Genomic DNA, 22,238 nt, shown 5'->3' on the forward strand with positions numbered 1-22,238 from the left:
TTTATTAAGTACTGTAATTTGAATTCAGCAAGAGATTATTAACTCATTGAATTATATGAGCGAGTCCTATGTTTAGCTGCACCTTATGGGATTCAAATCCTCTAAGAAGATGCTGCAAAAAGGAAGTTCCCCATTTCTCTGGAGAGAGAAAACAAAGTTCCTTCTTTAGAAAAAAAAGAAATTCTTATATGTGATATTACGGTCTTCATTCTCCAACAGGTCCGTCACCACTAGTGAAGACTTCGTGAGATTCCTTTTTTTTACCTTTTCCTAATGGCGGCAAATATGCTTCTGTAGTGATTTTTACTCAATTAACCAACTAGTATGGGCCAATACAAGTTAACTTGGAGCATTAACATAGCCTGTATGAAACATGGGGAAGCAAACCACGAGAATAGACCTTAGCTCAACAATAAGTTTATTTTATTGTGATCTGGATGTCATAAGTTCAGAATATAGAAATAGTTTCTTAGCAGGCAGAAACAAGACTATATATCTTACCCTTTCTAGATCTGGCTGTAACAGGAGCCTCATGCATTAGAATGCCTTCTAAGTAGGCATTTGTGGAGTCCGTGATGAGTTAAGAAAATATCGAGCTGGTCAGATGCTGTGTCGTGGATCGGAGTAGGAGTTCTCTATCCATTTACGCTGCGATGAACCTCTCATTCCAATCAATTGCTGATTTGTTAATTGGTTTTTCGGTGGATCTCAACCCACTGCTAAAGCAGCTGTGGCTTATATTGCTTGGCTGTTGCGGTCTTCCTGGAACGCAGAAGTCTTTCAGCAAAGTAATCCTGTTCCTCAATCCATTGCACTTCAAGTTGTTAGACTGGTGACAGAATATCAAGAATTCAGCAACTCCTGGCTCTGGGGCTCCTGCAACTCCTAGTCTTTCATACCTACTTGGATTCGAATTGGGTAAGTTTCTTTTTCTTTTATCACGGTTACCAAATAAATAAATAAAAACATATGAGGTGCAAGGAAACTCTTCAACCTGAAAAATAGTTATAAGGACTCGTCCGGACGTATATTTAGTTCCACATCGGTTATTCGTTAGGTAAATTTTGGATATTTATACAGGATCAAAATATCCAAATAATACTTTTCGGTTAGTCTTTTTTGGTGAGGTCCTGGGTGTAGATTGGAATAGGCGAGCATTAATTCTAGAATTCCATATGGATCGCCCGACATAACACATGATGCTCTGAAGAAGATGACCATTAGTATTTGGCACCTGCATGTGTTGATTTTCCTGGGCAATGCCATTCCCAAGTGTTGCGAGCATTGGAGGAGAATGCGATCCAAATGCACAGTTGAGAATCAGAACAGCAGTCACAAATGATGTTGTTTTGGCTAGAAGACCTCTACTGTGCTTCCAACTCACCTTCCACCAGGAGAAACGAATCCTAGGCGCCAAGCGTGCCTTCCAGATCCACTCATGATTCCAGTTATTGGTTAAACATTCCACATATAATATTATTATCACTGTTTTGGATGTTGTAACAACCATTACTTAAAATTTTGGTAATAGTTATATATGCGAGATGCTATGGAGAGCCACCAATTTACCCAATCCAATACCCAGATTATGGGGTACTCCACGAATGGCCCAACCATTCCATGAAATGCACCAGTCTTGTCCTCGCCAAAGAAAACAGGACAAAAAGAAAGATAACCAGATAACCAAATTAGCCCAAGCAGCATAACCCAACCACAAGACAGGTAATGAAATGGATACAAACAAGCAAGAAAACAGGACGAAAAGAAAAAAAAAGAAGAAAGAAATATACCAAGATACCTGAATTGGTCCAAGCAACATAACCCAGCCATAGGACAGCGCAATTAACTTCACGTTAGCCTTCATGAACAAGTAGCTAGTGGAGCAACCACCCGCAGACCCAATGAAGCCATAAACTGCCACAAATGCATAGGTTGATCTGAGTCAATTGCATGTGGGCTATGGTTTGGTTTCTTGTGGAATGTAACATTGGAATAATCTTGCATTTGTATGAATATGTAGTCATATGCGTTATTTGATTTAGTACTAAATTTTCTGCCTAAATTTTCTTTTTTTCTTTTTTCCTTTTGATATATAAACTGAAATATATTCGATCCCCAAATTTAATGTTTCTGTTCCTTATTGGTGATTCATGCCTTGGCAATATCTTTTGTATTTTTTTTTTTACTTTTAGATGAAAATATTGAGCAGATTTAAGTATATTTTTTTATGTGTTCCTTTTTTTTCTCTTTCAAGTAATGTTCTTTTTACTTTACTTGATGCGATTTGCGAAATTTCTATTCTTTTCGTGATATTTTTAGCTCTTTGATCTCCGCACATTTTTTATGCCTGTATTATATTATTGTTATTTTTGTGTTTTTGTTTGTCAACAAGTAAACGAATTATCAAATTGAAATTTATATTTGAGATAGCATTTGCATAGAGCTTTTGACATTTCTTACTTTTATTTTTATTTTTTATGAAAGCCAAAATTTTTTGCTGCTGAAAGTTGTAAAAATTTTACACATAATTTAGAAAAAGAAAAGGATTCATAACATGTATTTGTTCTTTTTTTTTATCAATTGAAACATGATGACTTATTTCTTTATATCATAATATATCAATTGAAACTCTTCCTATCTCCATTTTTGTTTCTTTTTCTTGGAGCAAATTTGTCAATAATACCTTTGCTATATGAGAAAATTCAAGATCCTTGTTCCCGAAAAAAAAAACAGTCTAAATTGAAAAGTAAGTATTTTTGTCAACACTCATACGGCGCAAAGAAAGCCATTTATTCTCAAATTAATCTCTTATATTTGCTGATTTATGTTCACCTATTTATTTTTTTAAATAGAAAAGCTGCCAAAAAAATAAAATATATAAGCATGCAAATAAACAGAATAAATAAGTTGTTTATTTTACCACCACGTTTCTCCTTCGTTTCCCGCATTCCAGGCTTTTCTTGAAGAATCCTTTCCCGTTTCCTGAACCTTTTTTTTTTTTGTGTGTGTGGGTGGACAAGCCCTAGCTGTTGATCTCTGTGTCTCATTCGGTCTCAATCTTTGCTTGATCTCTCTCTGGAGGCGGTGTTGGACAGGGCAATAAGATGACGACGATTCTCCGGTCTATATCCTCGGCCGCTGGCAGGAGGCTTCGCTTCCTCTCGACGGCGAACTTTTCCTCCCTCTCCGCCGCCGCCGTTGCAGCTTCCCGCAGCACCACCACCACCGCCATCTTTCGTCCGTCCTCCACCACCGTCAATCGGATATCAGGTTGTGATCCACCTCCTCCACCTTCTCCATCCCCTCTTTAATTTGAAGAATTGGTTCTGACTTCTTCACAGTCCATTAAATAGAACTTCTTCTTGGAATCCCTAGTGTGTTGATCTTGAACAGTTTCTTTCTTTCTTTCTTTCTTCTTTCTTTCTTTTTTTCTTTTGATAAAAAAATGGCAAACCTTTACTTCACTCAGATGTAGGATCTCCAGATAGAAGTGGTTTATTTATTGATTTTCTTTTGGACTGGATTCTTTTTTTTGGTAAGCTGCAGGAAGAAGCATGGAAGAGGTTTTATGTTCCTGCAGTTTCTGGAGGAAGGAGAAAAATTAATATACGTAGAAGAGAAATTCGGCTATTTGGCATTTGATAAGAGAAGATTGTAAGTATAGTGCTTCACTGTTTGATTTCTTGGCTAAAATTTTGATGCAGAGGTGATGAGGGGTTGTATGATGGAAGGAGTAGCAGACTTGGGAGATCAGATTTCTGAACTATCCAGCAACATTATAAACATTTTAGGGCTAGTAGATTGTAGAACTTATGTTGTTAGGTTTATGGAAGTGGATGTCGCTTTTGCTGAGGATGGGAGGAGGTCAGAGATTTGGAATTGATGAGATACTTGATGGGAATAATGGTATCGCTGAGCTGGTGTGACCAGTTTAACTAATCAGCCGGATCTTGAGGACTAGAAGGATGCCAAATGAGTGGATGGACAGCTTAGTGTTAGCAACATACATGCGAAGAAATTTTTGTTAGAGTTAGGCTTAAGTGCTTTCAGTCAAACATTAAGACAGGCGGGGAAAAGAATTACTTCACGTAGGGGAATTTCAACTATTGAAGAAGTGAAAATTTTGGCCTGAAGAAAGCTAATCTGCATCTGGCTGAGGTGCGTTACAAGTTCTGTTGTAGATTTTGAACCCTCATGCAATGGAAAAATTGTGCCTTAAGCATCTAATATGGGATTCAAGGTGTACTTTGGATATAAATTTTAGATATTCTGGACCTTTATCATTAAAGCCTCAACTAGGATATCGATGGATCAGTTTGGTCATCTTTGTTATGAACTTTAGTTGATGAATTCCATTGAAAGATCTGAAAGTAAAGAGGACCACTGTTTAAAATTATGTTAGATGTACTATTTAATTGTCCTAGAATTTTTGTTCTATGGTTAATGTTAACTCATCTAGTTGCAACAAGAATATATATATATATATATATATATATATATATATATATATATATATATATATATTCATCCAAGTTCATGTTTGTTTTCTAGCAAAATCTTATAGAGGAAAGGCCTGCTTTCTATGAGACCTGTTTGATAAGGCCAAGTTGAATCTTTCTCCGCTGGCAGGAAAAACCTGCTTGATTCCTCTATTTTTCCTCTTTAATCTTGCACAATTTTCTTAAACTTAGAGCATGTTCTTCTTGTCTTTCTTTTATTGGATGATGAACCTTCTCTAAGCCTGCCTAGATATCAAGTTTAATTTGTCTTTCCATTTGTTGTTCCTTAGAGCTAGTAGGTTTAGTTATATTATTTAGAATGAGAATCCTAGGAAGATGATTATGGATTGGACCCCCAAGGCCATGTAATCAAGCTTGAAGTTCATATAGATTTTTGTCGATGTTTGCAAATGGAGCAGGTTGATTTGGTTAATTACCAGCCTTAGCCAACTTGCCATTGAAGTATGGATCCCTTGCCTAAGTCTTGTCTCCCTCCCAAAATTTCAACCCAAATAGAATTATGCTTGGGTGTTAGGGTAGGAAGGGTAATGTTATTTCAAACATATTGTAATATGGTTTTGATCATAGTTCTAGAATATATTTTGGCCACATGGTGGGTTGGGTTGAAGCCCTCTATAGAACTATGGGTTAGGTTGAGGTTGGACCATTTTGAGGTCCTCTCATAAAGAGTCAAGTTGGATTGGGTTGTTTGAGCCCTTATCTTGATCCAAGTCCAACTCAAGCTGAAGATATAGTTCCAACCACTCCAAAACACAAGTTGGGTCAGGCAGCAATCTTTGCTAACCCCGCCCAATTTGTTCAACTATTTTTGTCAATTTTTGTAAGAAAAATAGAGAGGATTCTATTCATAAAAAAAAAATCTTTTTAAGGTGATTTTCCCTAGAGAAAGAACCCTATTAATAGCACATATGTAACCAACTTGATCGACCCTAAGGGAGGAAGTCAAGAAGCAGGAATAAGAGATGGGTCCATGGTCTATGGGTCTGTTTGGTTGCAAGGGAAAGGCATGGAAAGGCTTTTTTGCTATTGTTTGTTTTTCAAGAGAACTTAAGTTATGAGGAATCAGTTTCCATAATTGCTGAAAAACTTGATTTTGTTTTCCAGAAGAAGGTACCTGATGGTTAAGATCAACTAGTTTTCAGAGTACAATGGCATCTTTTTCATTTTACAAATTGTCAGTTTTTTTCTAACAAATTGAACAAATGAAAAAAAAGCTTCCCTTCCCAAATTGAACAAAGTTCCTTTCCTTTTCCTTTTACATCAGTTTCCTTAGAACAAAACAAACCTCATAATTAAACTTATTGTATGGTTTTATTATGATGCTATTATTATTTCTTTTATTGTTTTGATAAATTGTGCTCTTGATTTTGGATAGTAACAAATTTTCTTTAGGTGCTTAAAAGAAAATGGTCCTCATCTGCTAGGCATTGACAAATCTTACCATTATCTACATTTAACCATACAAATTTCAGTCCCCATTAACTTGTGTCTACTTTGACTTTCACTTGATCATGACAAACATTCCTAGCTGTCTCACAGAGGCTGGAAGGTTTAAAGTGGCATTTTTTTCTGCTAAACCTGGGTGTTATGTCTAGATAACCTTACGCTGATCGTATTTCTGTATTTAACCACAAGATCTTTTAGATAGCTGCTGATAGGTCTAGGTAGAGTCCCAGAAAAGGAATAAATTAAAAATTTACAACGTTGCCACCATTTGGAAGAAAATAACCTACCACTGTTTATTTTTTAGTCCATAGTTGATTCTTGGAAAAATTATTTAATGCAGAATGATTTATCTTCCTGCTGTTATCTTTGGTGATCTTATAGTTCCAGTTCTGATGGTGCAATTCATTTATTCTACTAAGTCTGAAGCAAGCCTCCATTTAACTTGCTCTCTCTATCATTTTGCACATGGCTTATAAAATTCTAAGCAACATCACTCATGTTGTATTATATTGTCCCTCAATCTTTTGATTTTCTATTCAAATTTTGGTTTTAACTGGATATTGGATTTCCTTCTGTGCAAGGATTCTCAGATTGCAGTCTTCCTCTCACATTGAACTTTAGCCGTGCATTCTGTTCAAATGTAAGCCAGTTGCCTGCCATATCTGACGCTGACATAGAAACTGCATTCAAGGATTTAATGGCTCTGAACTGGGACGAAATTCCAGATTCTGTTGTCAATGAGACAAAGAAGGCGCTATCTAAAGCTACTGATGATAAGGCTGGCCAAGAGGCTCTAGCAAATGTCTTTCGTGCAGCTGAGGCTTCAGTGGAGTTTGGTGGGGTTCTAGTTTCCCTCAGAATGGCGCTTGATGATCTGAACGGGGTAACTGGTGAGGTCTGTACGTTTTATCTCTATTATTTGTGCCACTTTGTATGAAAAAATAAGTTACTAGTGTCAATTTTCATCTTCCTGCTTTTTGGGTTTCGCCCTCCCATATTGTGATCAGGGTTGTCTTGCAGAATGTGCGACGCTTACCTGATTATATTGAAGATGCCATAAGAGCTGCATATAAACGCTACATGGCATATCTAGATTCTTTTGGCCCTGGTGAGGCTTATGTGCGGAAAAAGGTTGAAACAGAGTTGGGAACAAAAATGATACACTTGAAGATGAGATGCAGCGGCATTGGTGCTGAGTGGGGAAAGGTAAAGTTACTTTTTGTTAATGCATGATAGATAGTATTTAAGATATTATACTTTATGCTTTAAATTGAACTTTTTTTGTTAATGAATGATATATAGTATATGGTATTGTGTTTGTGCTTTAAGTTCGTGATTGTATTTTGAATGCAAATGCTTTTTAAGGATCAAACTGCCACTTAGAACTCCAAAAGGAAAATCGTCAGACACCATGCTTCTGGGATGAAGATAATAATAGTAAGCAAGCTCCTTGTCATTGGTAGTGTGATTGTGATATTGTTGGTTAGTTATACCGTTTAACAAAATTCTCTGTTACATATTCCTCATTCTAGTGCGTGCCTGTCATGAAGCGCATTTGCCGCTACTCCAGTTTGAATGCATTGGCTTTCCTATACATCTGTGAAGAGAACCAGTGTTCATAATTCCATGGTCTTTGAAACTTCCATTGCTGTGGACATTTGTTCTTTATTTTGCAAGATACTGCTTATGCTACTTATAGTTCTATCTTTCTAATACACCATCAGCTGATAAATACCAATTCTTCTCTTTCCAGAGGACAGGGAATGCTTAGTACTAGGGCCTTTTTAAGAAGTGGTCATCAGGAATATATTTGATCTAGGTTTTAGCATATTTTCAGAATTTTTCAGATCCAGTATTAATGCAAAATAAGTCCCTAACTAAGAAATTTACTATTGTCTTTATATTGGATTATTTTCTTGATGTGGGAACTGGGACTGCAAATAGTCGTAAAATAATAAAGTTACCTAGGATATGCATTTACCAGGACCCCCAGATTAATTCAAAGGATCTCCATATCCAGACATCTATCTGGAAAATCTAGGCAGAAGTTGTAGTTGGGGTCCTTAGCCCTGCTTAAATACCCAAGATATCCTCAATGCATGACCAGTATGGGACCAAACACTTACCTGAATGGGTCCTCGTACACTCTCCCTCATTTAGGCCTTGGCATCTTTGCTGGATGAACACTCCAACCACAAACAATCCTGTCAGGAGCAACCACGATTGGCTCTTGGTGATACCCAAAATATACAATTGGGGGCCTTGGCCTTGCTTAAATACCTAGGACATCCCCAGCACACAACAATGTGGGACTAAACACCTGCACAAGTCTTCATAGCGAAGTAACTCAATATGGTACCGTACCAACACACTATGGGTTCAATGTTCCAACTTCGCACATTTATCATGTGTCAATTGGAGGCTTGTCATACCATACCAAAGAGTACCAATTAAGGCACCAACATGGGACCAGGTACCCTGATGTAAAACCTTTGATTCTAAACCAATTTGTCACGAATTTGCCGCTCTAAAATTGGCTTGAAGAGAACATTCTTATTTAAGGCTGAGCATACGATAATACTTGCGACTGATGTTTGTTGTATTGTTTGGTACCGTACCATACTGAGTGTACTGGTACTGAACCGGTATGCAGTCTTGTACCATACCGACATTCGGTATGTCTTGCCGTCTTGCACCATACAGCATACGGACATCGTAATGGGATGGTCCCGAGAACAGGGTCTAGTACCGAGATGATGAATTTTGCTTGCGTCTTTTGAGTTATTTTTTCCTTTTTCTGCTCGAATTTTTGTAACCTTAGAAACATGATCATGGATTGTGATAAATCATGGAAGTCCTTGACCTAGTTATAGGAAACACTTCAATGATGAACAGACTCTGTCAAAGTTGGATGATTTCTTTAATTGTTTTTTTTCCTGCTCTAAAACTTTGAATCAACATTCTTGTTCAGATAAGGATCAGGATGATCAGCATGCATGTTTGTCTACTATGTTTCTTGGCACATGGATATGTTACCTACTCAGTCAACTCGTGCTCACCTATTTTGATTTTCAGGTTACACTTCTCGGCACTTCTGGGCTTTCCGGGTCTTATGTGGAGCTTAGATCATGAGAAAGATGCTGGGAGGGTGGCTGTCTTGGATGCTTACGGATATCTATAAACCATGCTGACAATTGATCAGTTCATCTTGAGTTGTGCTTACAAGTTCAGAAAATGTATTTTCGAGTAATAAATATGCTTTTTGTAGTTCTGGGATGGAAATGACATTACTTCTGGAACCCATAATTTCAATCGATCGCTTGAGGCTTCCATTATTTTGTTGTTGTCATGTGATGGAGTATATACACGATGCTAATGATGGTACATAAGGCTTTTCAACTTATCTTCTTCTGTTGCCAAAGATTAGATAATGGTTTCTTTTCGTTGTCTATTTGGGTTGGAATTATTTTTCCAAGCTCTTTGTTTGGGGCTGACCAGAATGCTCTTAATTTTGAGCATAACTCTTATTTGAAGGTAATGCAGGCATGCTGTCGATAAAGTGGGAGTCATAACAAGTACTTACTTTTAACCAACATTTTGGAATTTAACGTTTCCTTGAGCCCTATTTAGTGGCACAACTCTGTAAAGCAAGACTGCATGATGTAGAATATATGTTAAGCAGGTGAGTCTGAAGTTAATCTTCCAATCAATTTCTTCCAGAGACTTTGGAGTCATGGTCTATTTGGCGAAATCTTCTTTCCTTTCATGCCACCTTTTCTGTTTCTCAATGAAACTTTAAACACTTATATTGGAAGGTGTGGATTCTGGATTGGACTTTGATGAGTTAAATAAACGTCTTTACCAGCTTAGCGAACGGGCTACAACTATTGTTTAGAGACCTCTTACAATTTCCTATCCAACCAAAAAACAAAAAATTTGCTAGTTCTGTGTGGAATATTTCTTGAAATTTTTTCTTCACTTTTTTCCAACTTGGGCAACATGGTGGTTGAGTCATATTATCTTTTGACAAGGGCAAGAAACCCAATGCAGTAGATGATCAATTTGCAGGGTCTGTTTGTTTAGCAGCTTGTAATTGTGAATGCTGCACTCAAATTGTAGGTATCACAAAAAACAGTCGAAATCTTGTAATTAGAACTGCAAGCAAAATTGGCCGCAGTTCTTAGGGCATAAACTGGCTGGCCTAAGGTGAGTCCAGAAGAAAATAATGATAGAAAATTCTCTAATATACAAGGATAAAAATAGGATATATTCGGTTGCCTCTCATCGAATTCGCTAACACACCCATATCTATCCTTAGTTTTGGTGATTGATGCAAAGGACTCAACAACATGATCTAAAATCACATTTCTTCTCTTTAAACATGTGAAAGTCCTCACTTTTAGAAGTTAGAACACTCAAAGTTGTCCTGAATGATGCATCCCCAAGTATTTGGATATAACTAGGTCACTCCGATTGATCTTCCTTTCCGCTCTCATGATACTAAATAAACTCCTTTTTTTCCTTTTTCCGTTTAGCAAGGCTTGAAGGTTATTGGATGCAAAGGACCTCCAGCCTAACATAGGCCACTCCACCTTCAAGTCTACAACACTATAAAAATCCTAGATCACTTCAATAAGATTTGAGCACAAGGCCTCCTCTAAGCAGTAGAGGTACCAAATATTTAGGCTAAGCTCTGTTTGGAATATGTTATCCTTCCAAAGCACTAGAAGATTTATGAATGCCTTCTTGTATCCCTCTGACAGTCACTAGGATGTTTATCTCTGCTAATCATCCCAGATCACTGCATGTTTAAAATATCTTGCTGCATCTACTTTAAAATAATAATAATAAAAAAACTTCTTGTGATCTATTGCCCATAAAGAATGTTCCACCTATATCTACTTATATTTGATATTTAGCTCCACTTTCCCAATTAATCAAATGAGGCTTGCTTTAACCAGCTATCCTACTCCCTGAGGAAAAGTCTTGGGCCTTCCTTTCTATACAATCCATCACCAACCACAAAACTGAATTCTGAAACAAAAGCCACCATTTCAAGTTCTACACCAATGAGGATTTCATACTAGCCAGCTACAAATAAATTTGGGAAACAAGTTTAGCAAGCAGCTAATTAGCAAGCTTAGGAAGCCTAATTGATGCCTTGAAACCTCTGAAGCCATCCATCATCCTTCCCAAGGGTTCATTATTTTCATCTTCCTTGGACATTACAAGCGTGCAACAAATAGTAGAGTGGAACATAAGTTTAAACAGTTGTGGTGGTCTACATTTAATGAGTGTTGATAACAAAATCATATGGCATTTTTTTCTTCCCCTCTCATAGGGACTTGCACATATCTTTGGTGGGGTTTCACCCCTCTCTCTCTCTCTCTCTCTCTCTCACACACACACACACACACACACACACACACACACACACACACAGAGAGAGAGAGAGAGAGAGAGAGAGAGAGAGAGAGAGATAAATGCAAGTAGACATATAGATGAAACTTTATTTACTTACAGAATGTCACAGGGACTAGCAAACAAACTAATATATACAAAGCTCACATGCATCATTTATAGGAGACTTTAGCAACAATTATGATAACATGTGCTTGTGGTACGCAAAATCTAAAATGCATTTAATCTATATTGTGAGATCAACTACCAAGCAATCAAGAAATCATGATGTGTAGTAATGTGCATGGTATAGAATTTTTATTTAATTATTGATTTACATTTCTCATTCCATGCTCTTGTTCATTGCCTTTGGCGAAAAATTAGTTTTTTGTTTTTTTGGTAATATAGGGTAAGAAATTAATACTCAAACTTCGTTCCAATGAACAAAAAATGCATTTACTCGTTATGTTTCACTCTAACATATTTTGCCCATCAAAAGATGGTTATAAACATTACATTAAAAAAAAAAAAGAAACGACGGGCTATAAATGGAAACATGTGAATTTATGAATTAACTACCTTCATTTAATTACCATACTATAAAATATCAAAGGGAACATGATTGATTTTTTGTTTATCAAAAGAATTAGCTATTAAAATGTAAAATATAACAATATCTGTTTAATAATATGAATAAGTTTAAATAAGTGGAGCAAAACTGTGATTATAATGCAACATAGAGTTCTGTCCTGGTGCTTGTGGAGCACATACCCGCTTAGAAGATATGATTCGGTTCTGGATTTAAGAGCTATTTTGAAATACTATTTTACCAGATATCTATATTCAGTTAATGTGTGCTAAACATGAATCGGTTTTGGTACTGTTGAACATGTAATAAATTTGAATCCCGCCTCTACTCAATCAAATTAAACCAATGAAATAGACAACTGAACTTAGACTTGTAACATATCCTGTGAGGACTTGTGGGGGTTTGTGTTTAGTCTCACATTGGTTATTCGTTGAGTAGATCTTGCATACTTATATAGAATCAAGGAACCAAATAATACCTTCCAGCTAGTCTTTTTAGGTGAGGTCCTGCGTTGTGACAATTGGTATCAGAGCGAACCTATCCCATAACATATGTAGACTAGGAGACACTGCAGCCCGAATTTATTGGGACTGACCACGGGCCAATCGTGATACTTGTGATTAGATTTGAATAGATTTGAACTCTTATTCTGACGAGGACGTCAGTGCTTAATTGGGGAGAGTATGTGAGGACCCGTGCGGATGTGTGTTTAGTTCTACATTGGTTATTCGCTGGATAGATCTTGAGCATTTATGCAGAATCCAAATAATATTTTCTGGCTAGCTTTTTTGATTAGATCCTGGGTTGTGGTATCCAAAATCGTTCTTAGTTGCTTAGACCGGAACGATCACTTGAAAGGAAACTATTAAGAACTTATATGGAGATTAGTCCTCTTATGTGTTAAAAAGTAATTATCTGGATCATCCGGAAAGAACTTGTTGAGGAATAATTGTGCCACATCAGATATGTTAAGAACTCTTGTGGTGCTTATATATTCTTTGCCCATCCATCTAAAGTCCGAATTTTTAGATAGGATCTTAATACGATATCAAAGTCCAATGATTCTTTTGCCTACTGAAACCTCTATGGTCCCCATTACTAATCCACGTGTTGACCCTTGTTCGGAGCTTCATCCCTTGGGCTTTGCACATGAAAAGGGGTGTTGAGGAATAACAATACCAGATCATATAGATTAAGAATTTTTATGGTACTTATATACTCTTGAGCCCATCCATTTAAATGTCCTAGGCAAGGGCAAGGGTTGCCTTAGTTCCCAAGTCAGTTGCCATGTGTCTAGATGTCAGTCTTGTGAGTCCTTGTATGTATCCAATTGAATGACACTTGTCACCTCCATGAAGGCTCTCTAGTCTATATTAATACGTAAGAAGGCCAGAGAATTTTTTTTTCCCTAATTCTAATTCTTCGGAGGGAAAAATTCACTTTTTTATCCTGTTGATAGAAGGTTTGTGATTACTAATCATGAATAGAGGTAGGATAAAAAAATAGATCTGGAGGAAAAAAATAAAAAGTTATTATCCGAAACTTCTAACTCTTATTGCAAGTAGAACTTATGTCATCAAAGAAAACACCATTCTTTTGAGTTTTTTTTTGATTACGATGAACTAAATACTTGTTCGCTACAAATAACTGAATTTAGTGCTATATTTATATCAACAGGATAAAAAAGTGAATTTTTCCCTCCGAAGAATTAGAATTAGGGAAAAAAAAAATTCTCTGGCCTTCTTACGTATTAATATAGACAATAAAAAAAAATATCGAAATCAAAATAAAAATAAATAAATATAAAATAGAGAATAGAAGTTATTTCTATATCTATCGATAACCCCCATTTTTTTTATTTTACTATGAATCCCCGTTTGTTGGATGGATCGAATTAGTTAGAGTCGCAAACTCCTAAAAAAATCTTTTTTTGGATCTTAACAGAACTATTATTTATTGTAAAGCAGATTGTAAGATTGAACATGGGAGGCATATGGGTACTAGAACCAATAAGCAAGACAAGATAGTAACTTTGCCTATCCTTGAGTTCCTGCAGGCCATCTCTTGAGAATTGCCCTGCTCTAAAGCACAACAAATAAAGCCATTTCTGCTGCATGTAATGGCCTGCTCTTAGGGAGAGTTGCTTTCATCTCTCTCTAACCATCACCATCCAAAGCCCACTGGTGTCCCTACCTAGCAAGAGCATACCATTGCTAGAACTTCTGGGATACAAAATTTTCTTCCTTCAATGTGTAGGACATCAACTTCATAAAATGAATTGTAAAACTCATTAGTGATAGAGTTTGCACAAGTGCACTATGAATGTATTCGATCAATGATGATGACGAATTTTAGTTCGAGCAGTGACAATAATGATTTTCATGTTATCAGGGTGGCCTTTTATTGTTGGTTATATACAGTGTCTAATATTACTTGAAGGATGTTGTATTTCTCCATGACTGGCCTAAAGAAAAAAGGCTAAGATTCTTTCAGGAAAATGATATTCTTATAGGAAGTTTGGATGTCAAAACTTAAAGTCATTGTTGTTAGTTAAGTCGGCATGGTCATAAATAAACATTCAACATTGGTACATATAGATACTAAAATTATATAAAAATCAAGGAGCAACATTAAAAGGGTTGTTAGATCTACACTTATGTGGATCAATAAAAGGAGTGATGTGGGCCCATTGCGCATGACCCATGGTGCATGCATGTGCTTTCCTCTCATAATTTACATTTGATTTGCCCCTATTTTTATAAAGCCTAACCCACACATCTGCCACTTTATTCGATGCCAAGAGTGTGGAGTTGGGTGTTCTACCTAGGATGAACATGCTCGATATATTTCTACACCATAGACATATCCATACCGGTTGCGAAAACCCTAACTCGATAATATCGGACGTGCAATTGCACTATATTCTTCATCAGATTTGAGTAATCCAGATGATCTGTGCAAATTGAGCTTGTTTTTGTATAAGGGTACATCCCACTCTTATCTTTTCCAAAAACTTTCACAGGCCTAAGGAGGGAAAATAAAATACTATCAAAAAAAGAAGAAAATTCAAAACTTTAGTTCTTGTTTGGTTGAATGATAAATTGAAATAAAAGGAAAAATAATTATTTTTTTCAGATTTATTCAGTCCTACTATGTCAATCACCACCACTTTACATTGAATTAAAAGAAAAGAAAAGAAATTGAATAACATTTTTGTAATCATAATAATTTCATTTTTCAATAAAGCAAGCCCTAGAAATAAATACAAAGGAAGAATCAACAAATAACAAGAGAAGTGAATAATGATATAATAAATGATACCATGGCTTTCGCCACCTCAGATTCCCAGAATCTTTTGTGCCGCCCACCATCCAAAACTTTATGGTCTCCACGTGATTCACTGACGAGGCTGTTTTCGCCACCCTCCCAATTGCATCCTTCCACGTGTCCAGGCTCAGTGGCAGCTACAAAGGAAATTACTGAAGATGGCAGTAGCCGTTAAAAAAGTCCAATCATAATTTAAAATTACCACAACACGGAACTCGCGGTTTTCTTTATATATAGTAGCTAAAAAAATAATTCTCAGAATTTTGAAAATTTCTCATTCTGCATGAAAATAATTCCAAAAGTCTTAATAAATAAACTAATCTGGAACTATTAAACTATTCCTTATCTATACATTGGCTCCACAATCATTCATGAATTGTTCATGACTTATTAAAAACCACTTTTATGAATTACAAAACAAAAGATATTACATTGTGAGACCATTTGATTTGTGCTACTACGTTCGCATTAATTAACAAATTAGTGCTTTAATGATTATAATTTTTTACTAATTTTAATTTTTCTTAACTAAATAGTTTCAAAGTAATTTTGATAACCAAATTTCCAAAAATATTAAATTATTGTTTGTGTAATTTAAGATTTTTTGATTGTTCATAAATGTTTTATGGCTAAGATAATTTTTATGAATGCAAACTAGTAATGTTATATTCTACAATCCGTTGGTTTATTTTACCATTTTTTATTTTTTACCTATTTATGGCTTACCATGATATAAACACTCATACAAGTATTCTAATAATATTTTGTTCTCTCTCAAATATATTTTTTTAATTTTTGAAGATTTTTCAAATTGCATCCAACATCAAAACTTCTAGCTGAATTATTTTCAAATGCCAAATTTGTGACTATAATTTTTTTTTTTTCTCTACTAACTCTGCTATAAAAAGCTATTGGAATAGCTTCTACTAACTCAGCAGCTAATTTTCTATCAGTAGGAAGAATTACTGGTTGGATCGGATCCACTAGTTTAGCAGTGGATCAGTCCAATCATAAAGCAATACCAGCAGCATGGAGGAAAAAAAATTGGAAATAAATCAGTAATGTAGGTGTGGCTGTGTTGCTTCCTGATTGGAGTGGTCCACAGCTGATGGATCTCATAAGTGCATGGTTCAAAGAGCCAGAATATTTTTTTATGTCTTGATGCAACTCAATTCCCAGTGATTCTCCTTCTCCCATGAATATCTGCTGCATTGCATCATCGGCTTTCTTAAAAGGAAGAAAGGCTACCATTTCCAAGGTGGTATAACTCCATCTTTTTTTTTTTGGTGAAAAGTATAACTCCATCTTTACACCAATCCATCGGAGCCACTGCCATTTCAATTCCCTGTGTTCTCTCTCCTACACAAACTACCATAACTCTTTCCTCTGCACACTTCGTCCTTTCTAAAACCACCAGATCGATCTTGGCCATCATCTCTCGTGTCCCTTCTTCCCACCTATTCTTCTCTCTCCTTGTTTGGCTCTAAAGAACATTAAAAAAAAAAAAAACACTAGGTTGGTGGATTTGCAGTCTTGTATACTCTGAGAGTTAAGCATTCTACTGTTGAAACTGATCTTAGACCTGGAGTTGTCTGTCTTTTTTTTTTTTTCCTTCTTTCTGACTGAGGAGAGGGGGGCTTTCATGGGATTTTCTTTTGTCAGAAAAAAGATAAAAAGCCAGCTGGATTTTGTGCCTTCAGCTTCAGATGACTTGCAGCTGGCTTTTGGATACCAAGTTGAGATCACGACTGTAGGTTTTTGGGGTCTGCGCCAGTGTTGACTTGCGGCAATAGAAGGATCTGCTTTCCAGTGCACCTCTGAGTAAGCTTCACCAAACTATCTTGGCTGAGGGAACGAAACAAAACAGGAAAACAAGAGATACATTTGGTTCTGAATTTATTTGGGAGAAGAACACTTCTCTTTTGAAAGTTTAGATGTTCTTTTTCCATGGTTCCATGCCTATATTGAAAGGTTTTTGAATCTAGTTTAGCAAAGTTTCTTTAAGCGATACGATTCTCCCTTGGTTTCTTCTCTTTGATGTCTAGTACATGAGAAAGCTTATGGTTCATACGTTCAGATTTCACTATCTTTGATATATTATGACTGCTGCTGCTGCATTTTGTATACATTTCATCAATCTTCTAACAGGCCTACAAGTACTCTAGTGGTTTATGCCACTCAGAAACACCTGTAGATTGTAAGTTTTAAAGGACTGTTCATTAGATCAGTTCAAGGACCTCAGGAGCTTTAGATCTCAGCTTGATTTGTTCAGAAACGGAAAGCAGAAGGCCTATTTCATCATACTGACAGAATGAGGCCTGTGGATGATAAGGCGCATTACATCTATGGATCAGCTCAGGATAATCCCATCTGTAATTCATATAACTTGGAGTTTCAGAATGGAAATGCCATGAACAAGGCTCGCAGCCATCGCAAGGTCGTAGGTTCTCGTACCAAGCCGACCCCTTCGAAGTGGGATGATGCCCAAAAGTGGCTGGTTGGATTATCTGGTGGAGGGTATCACTGTCACAGCAACAGCAAGCCCCGGAATTCTAATGCTGATGATAGGAGACTGCTCGCTCCGATGCCTCCGAAGGGAAGGGATTCTTTCAGCAGTGCAGATGGGGCATTAGAAGCTGATGCAGCACTGGAAATCCCTGTTCAAGATGAAGGAGAAATGAAGAAAATAGAATGTCATGAGCCATTCTGGAGGATCGATAAGCCAGTTGAGGATTCTGCTATGGAAGTAAGGTCAGTTTGTGTGAGGGATATGGGTACGGAGATGACCCCCATAGCTAGCAAGGAGCCCTCCAGGGCTGGTACACCATTAGGAGCTGCAACTCCTGTATTGAGAAGTCCCATTTCTTCGAGACCATCCACTCCGGCAAGGCGCCGGCAAGGCGCCCGAACCCATGAGAGCTACCAAGAAGGTATCAAGAATTTGGAGAGGAAAGGTGAGCCAGTGTTCTTTGGCAAGGTAAGTGGTGAATTAGATGCCAGCAAGATATCTGAGAACAAGGTTGCAGAGCAAATTAGGAACCTCGACTCTCTCGAGTCCCGAGCCATGGCTTGGGATGAGGCTGAATGCGCCAAGTACAAGGCAAGGTAATTTTATGAGTCTTCATCCTCATACTATTAGTCTTTCTTTTTTTTTCTGATTTGCCATGTTTATTGTTCCAATTTCTATAATGAACTCCTCGTCATGACTAGAGATTTTGTTGCATGAATTGAATGCATTTCAATGACAGTGGCTTGCCTATAAGCTTGTGCCATTAATCATCTCTATAATTTGCTTTCTCTGGGAGGAGATCCTCAGAGTTTTTTTTTTTTTTGTAAATAAAGAGATTCTCAGAGTTTACCTGCCCTCAATGTGGAATTCATGTCATTTTTTGTAGACCAAAAATGAATGCGGATTGAAGGATTGAAGGATACTCAGGCTCTTCTTTTAACTGACAAGTCATTCACATACCTTACCCTTGGAGCACTTAAGGGCCTTCTCTGGATTTAAGTAAAACATTGGTGGTAAAAACTTTGTCTGAAGCATCATCTTAAGGTGCTTTCCCTTGCTTATGTCATATCAGGGTCTTAAAATCCATGATAATATATATATATATACATATATATAATAAAGGACGAGATAGACAAATTAATACAACAAGGTGAAAGGAGTATTCTAAGAAAGATCTGTAGATGTGATGCACCTTAGTATACATTTCTGATATGTCCTGAGCTATATTAAAGAAGTTAGCTGCCAGAGCTCTGAAAACATGATTGAAAGAAGATGTTTCGACCTTCATTGGTGAATCATATGTTGAATGCTGCATCTTTATATAATACAGAGGTAGACAGACCGTTCACTGTATATCTAATTATACCAAGCAAGCATTTCTGATGTTCTCTTCTACTTTCTACAATTCCATTTTTAACATACAACATTGACAGCTGAAGTATCGGATGGTAGCATACCAGTCTCTACTGTCTTGGTTAAGTAAAAAGTTCCTCTGATTTGTCAGTAACTTTGATCTCCATAGGTTTTAAATATATATGTGATGGCAATTACACTACATCAATTTCACTAAACATCTAGGCTATGTATTGTCAGATACAAGCGGGAAGAAGTGAACATACAAGCATGGGAGAATCATGAGAAAAGAAAAGCTGAAATGGAGATGAGGAGGATGGAGGTACTGAATCACCACCTTTTTGTCTATTATTTTTATTTATTTAAGATTTTTTTTCGTTATTGTTTAGTATATCCTTCTGATAGAATTTTAGATTTCCCTGCAATAACTGGTATGCCAAATCTCCGATACAGCTAAAAACTGGTATACACTTTAAAAGTTCAAGGTATCACAGTGATGCCTTCTCCTAGCAAAAAACGTCCTATTGGTAGCAGACAATTATTTCTGATGCTTGCAAGTAGCTGCCAAGAAATAACCATATATAATCTTCCAAGTTAATGAACAAAGTTTGCCCTTATCTGACACTCAAACAAAGTGGCTGAAAAAATCATGAAAAATGTTACAATTTCTTTTGTTTGTCGTCATGAAAAATCTTCGTTCCGTAAACAAAAACTTAGATTGGAATCTTACGCCATTATGATGGTCATCAGTATTGCTAGCCAAGTATCTTTTTCTAAGATTTGGACTATTATTTTTCCATATCATCACAATTTTATTGTTTCTTATTAGCCTTGGGAAACCCATAATGAGTTACATAACAAGTTAAAGCCCAAGTAAATAAAGGAAACTGTATGTGTTTATATCTGAACAGGCAAAAGAATTTAATTGCCTTCACCTCTCTGCTTTGGCAAATCATAATGGTAAGCTGTTCTTTTGATGCGAACAACAGATCATATTACAATTCTGCTCGACATCATTATATGTTATGACCTCTTCTCTGGGCTAAAGCTAATTCTAACCACGCTGCTGCTCCTAGTTGAAGGCTGAAAGGATGAAATCTCGGGCTCAAGAAAAGCTAGCAAACAAGTTGGCCGCGACACGGAGAATATCGGAGGAGAAGCGTGCTAATGCAGAGGCCAAACTGAATGAGAGGACTACTAGAACGTCGGAGAAAGCAGACTACATTAGAAGGACAGGGCACTTGCCATCTTACTTTTTCTCCTTCAAGCTGCCATCACTCTGTAGTTGAGAACAATGTGATGTACTAAAGAACAATACATGCTCGTGTCTTCTTCAAGCTGTATCTTCTTTTATTATAATTCTTTCAGGTTGTGCCATTGTAAGCATTTCGATTATGCTTCTGAGATGGAAATGCATCGATTAGTTTGGTATTGCGTTCCATTCCCGATTCATGTGCTTTTATTGCTCTCTTCAGCTTCTTGAAGCACTAACTTCTGAATTCATCAGTGTGCTGCATGGCAGAAGACTGAATTATGGATCTTGGTTGGATAAGTTTCTATCTTTTTTTGATTACAGGGAGGAAGAGCCTCAAGAAGAAGAAAAATAGCAGTACAAAACGGTTGGAAAAGATGTCAACAATAGGTAACTTGGTGAATCTAGACATGTAAAATTTGATTATGGTAGTGCTACTGCTACAGAAGGATCAGATCCTCATGATTTTTTTTAAAACTAGGGTGAAATTGAATCTTCTTAAGCAGAGCAATTGCTGTAAACACCACTCTTGATTTGATGCGAAATTTTTCACAAAACTACTCAAAAAGTCCATTGGATGACAAAGAATCTTGTGCTATCTTTTCAGTAAAGTCCAATGAATTATGCATGACTCTGTTAGGCTCAAAGAGAATGTGCCAAAAGTTGTGGTAAAATTTGCAATTATTGTCAAGCTATGGGTTGAGGTCCCTACATGCAACAAGGTACATAGTCAACACTATGGTAAGAATACCAGGTTACATATACAATTTAACAGCCCCTTCGATCTCATGGTGGATTATACGCCGTGAGTTTGTTAAAGAGAAAAGATCATCTTTGCTTGGTCGCTACTTTGTAAAGAAAATGGCAATCTACTGCGTAGAAGAGAAAAATGGTTGAGAGAGCATCCAAGGAATGTGATGATGCTATATAAATGATAATTAGTCTAGATATGTTTGGTATACTCATGAAATACTGGATTGCTAGCTATTTGAATATTGCTCTAGTTGTCACAATATAGAGAGGTAGCCGTATCAATAAGATCCCCTGTTGTAGTAGTGTCTGCCATAGCATGGTACTCTTGCATTAGCACTCAAATTTCTGTATGCATTTCCGCTACACCAAAAAATTGTTTATAAAAAGGAAAAAAAAACAAAAGTTTTTCTTATTAGTTTATATATGTAAATTAGTTTCAGACTTTGATGGATAGTTTTTATACCGTTTGACAAGGACTTATTCCCATTTGACCTACATTTTTCTTAGACCCAAAAATATTTTTTAAGTTAAATAGTTTGGAAAGACAAATAAAAAATGGGTTGTCACTTGTCTCTGTAGTTCAGTGCATCATCCTATGAAAAATCCGGTTCCTCGAAATATGTGCTTGGAACTGAACGTTGAAGCATATGGAAATGAAATGACAAGCGATAGGTCCTTCAGGTAGGTGTATTTACCATCTCAAAATCCTATGTGTTGCTGGAAATTGGACCCGAGGGCGGCCGTCGGCGGAAGAAGAGGAGCTCCGCTGCCTGGGTGGCGGCGCGTCGGCGGGCGGCGTCCTCCTGGAAACCTGCAAGAAGCCGGTGGCCGGGCTCTCCGGCGCCGGCCCTCCGATGGTTAAGTCAGTCAGGGGTCTGTATGGGGAAAGAAAAAGTGAGACGGAAAGAACCCCCCTCCCTAAGTGGAGGAATTTCCCTTTTATAGGGAGGATCGGGCTACCTGTGACGTGATAGAGCAAATTGGTTGTCGTACAATTGGTCATTAATGCTTGATCATGTAAGTCAATGCTATCATGGTAGGAGATTAGGCCGGAGCCTGTCATCACGGAGTCGCCATCATTTGTAGGCA

At 37.0% G+C, this 22,238-nt stretch overlaps 2 protein-coding genes across 5 annotated transcripts; both read left to right on the forward strand.

The window, feature by feature from the left end:
- Window positions 1–2,993: 2,993 nt before the first annotated feature.
- On the forward strand, window positions 2,994–9,301 carry LOC103714758 (succinate dehydrogenase subunit 5, mitochondrial-like). Of its 2 annotated transcripts, none has more exons than XM_008802143.6 (4): window positions 2,994–3,270; window positions 6,548–6,861; window positions 6,987–7,172; window positions 9,042–9,301. In XM_008802143.6, exons 1-4 carry the CDS (start codon window positions 3,105–3,107, stop codon window positions 9,096–9,098), a joined length of 723 nt encoding a protein of 240 aa, XP_008800365.2. In that variant the 5' UTR covers window positions 2,994–3,104; the 3' UTR covers window positions 9,099–9,301. The 2 variants fall into 2 exon arrangements, with proteins under 2 accessions (XP_008800365.2, XP_008800366.2); XM_008802144.6 differs by having other exon boundaries at window positions 2,996–3,270; window positions 6,557–6,861.
- A 7,151-nt stretch (window positions 9,302–16,452) lies between these two features.
- On the forward strand, window positions 16,453–20,585 carry LOC103714759 (uncharacterized). 3 transcript variants are annotated; one of them, XM_008802145.5, is made up of 4 exons: window positions 16,453–16,540; window positions 16,945–18,387; window positions 19,385–19,466; window positions 20,221–20,585. In XM_008802145.5, the coding sequence occupies exons 2-4, from the start codon at window positions 17,594–17,596 to the stop codon at window positions 20,431–20,433; spliced, it is 1,089 nt and encodes a 362-aa protein (XP_008800367.2). In that variant the 5' UTR covers window positions 16,453–16,540; window positions 16,945–17,593; the 3' UTR covers window positions 20,434–20,585. The 3 variants fall into 3 exon arrangements, with proteins under 3 accessions (XP_008800367.2, XP_038986813.2, XP_088566078.1); XM_039130885.2 differs by having other exon boundaries at window positions 16,467–18,387; window positions 20,134–20,324; XM_088709952.1 differs by having other exon boundaries at window positions 16,468–18,387.
- The last annotated feature ends 1,653 nt before the right edge of the window (window positions 20,586–22,238 follow it).

Source organism: Phoenix dactylifera, chromosome 13 (genome assembly GCF_051530095.1).
Source record: "Phoenix dactylifera cultivar Ajwa chromosome 13, Ajwa_hap1_PhDact_Kaust_v1.1, whole genome shotgun sequence".
NCBI lineage: Eukaryota > Viridiplantae > Streptophyta > Magnoliopsida > Arecales > Arecaceae > Phoenix > Phoenix dactylifera.

Coding starts and splice junctions, on each gene's coding strand:
- LOC103714759 (XM_008802145.5), top strand. CDS start 17,594: ATGAGGCCTGTGGATGATAAGGCGCATTACATCTATGGATCAGCTCAG. Junction 18,388..19,384: donor TGCGCCAAGTACAAGGCAAG/GTAATTTTATGA, acceptor ATGTATTGTCAG/ATACAAGCGGGAAGAAGTGA. Junction 19,467..20,220: donor TGGAGATGAGGAGGATGGAG/GTACTGAATCAC, acceptor TGCTGCTCCTAG/TTGAAGGCTGAAAGGATGAA.
- LOC103714758 (XM_008802143.6), top strand. CDS start 3,105: ATGACGACGATTCTCCGGTCTATATCCTCGGCCGCTGGCAGGAGGCTT. Junction 3,271..6,547: donor CACCGTCAATCGGATATCAG/GTTGTGATCCAC, acceptor CTTCTGTGCAAG/GATTCTCAGATTGCAGTCTT. Junction 6,862..6,986: donor TGAACGGGGTAACTGGTGAG/GTCTGTACGTTT, acceptor GTTGTCTTGCAG/AATGTGCGACGCTTACCTGA.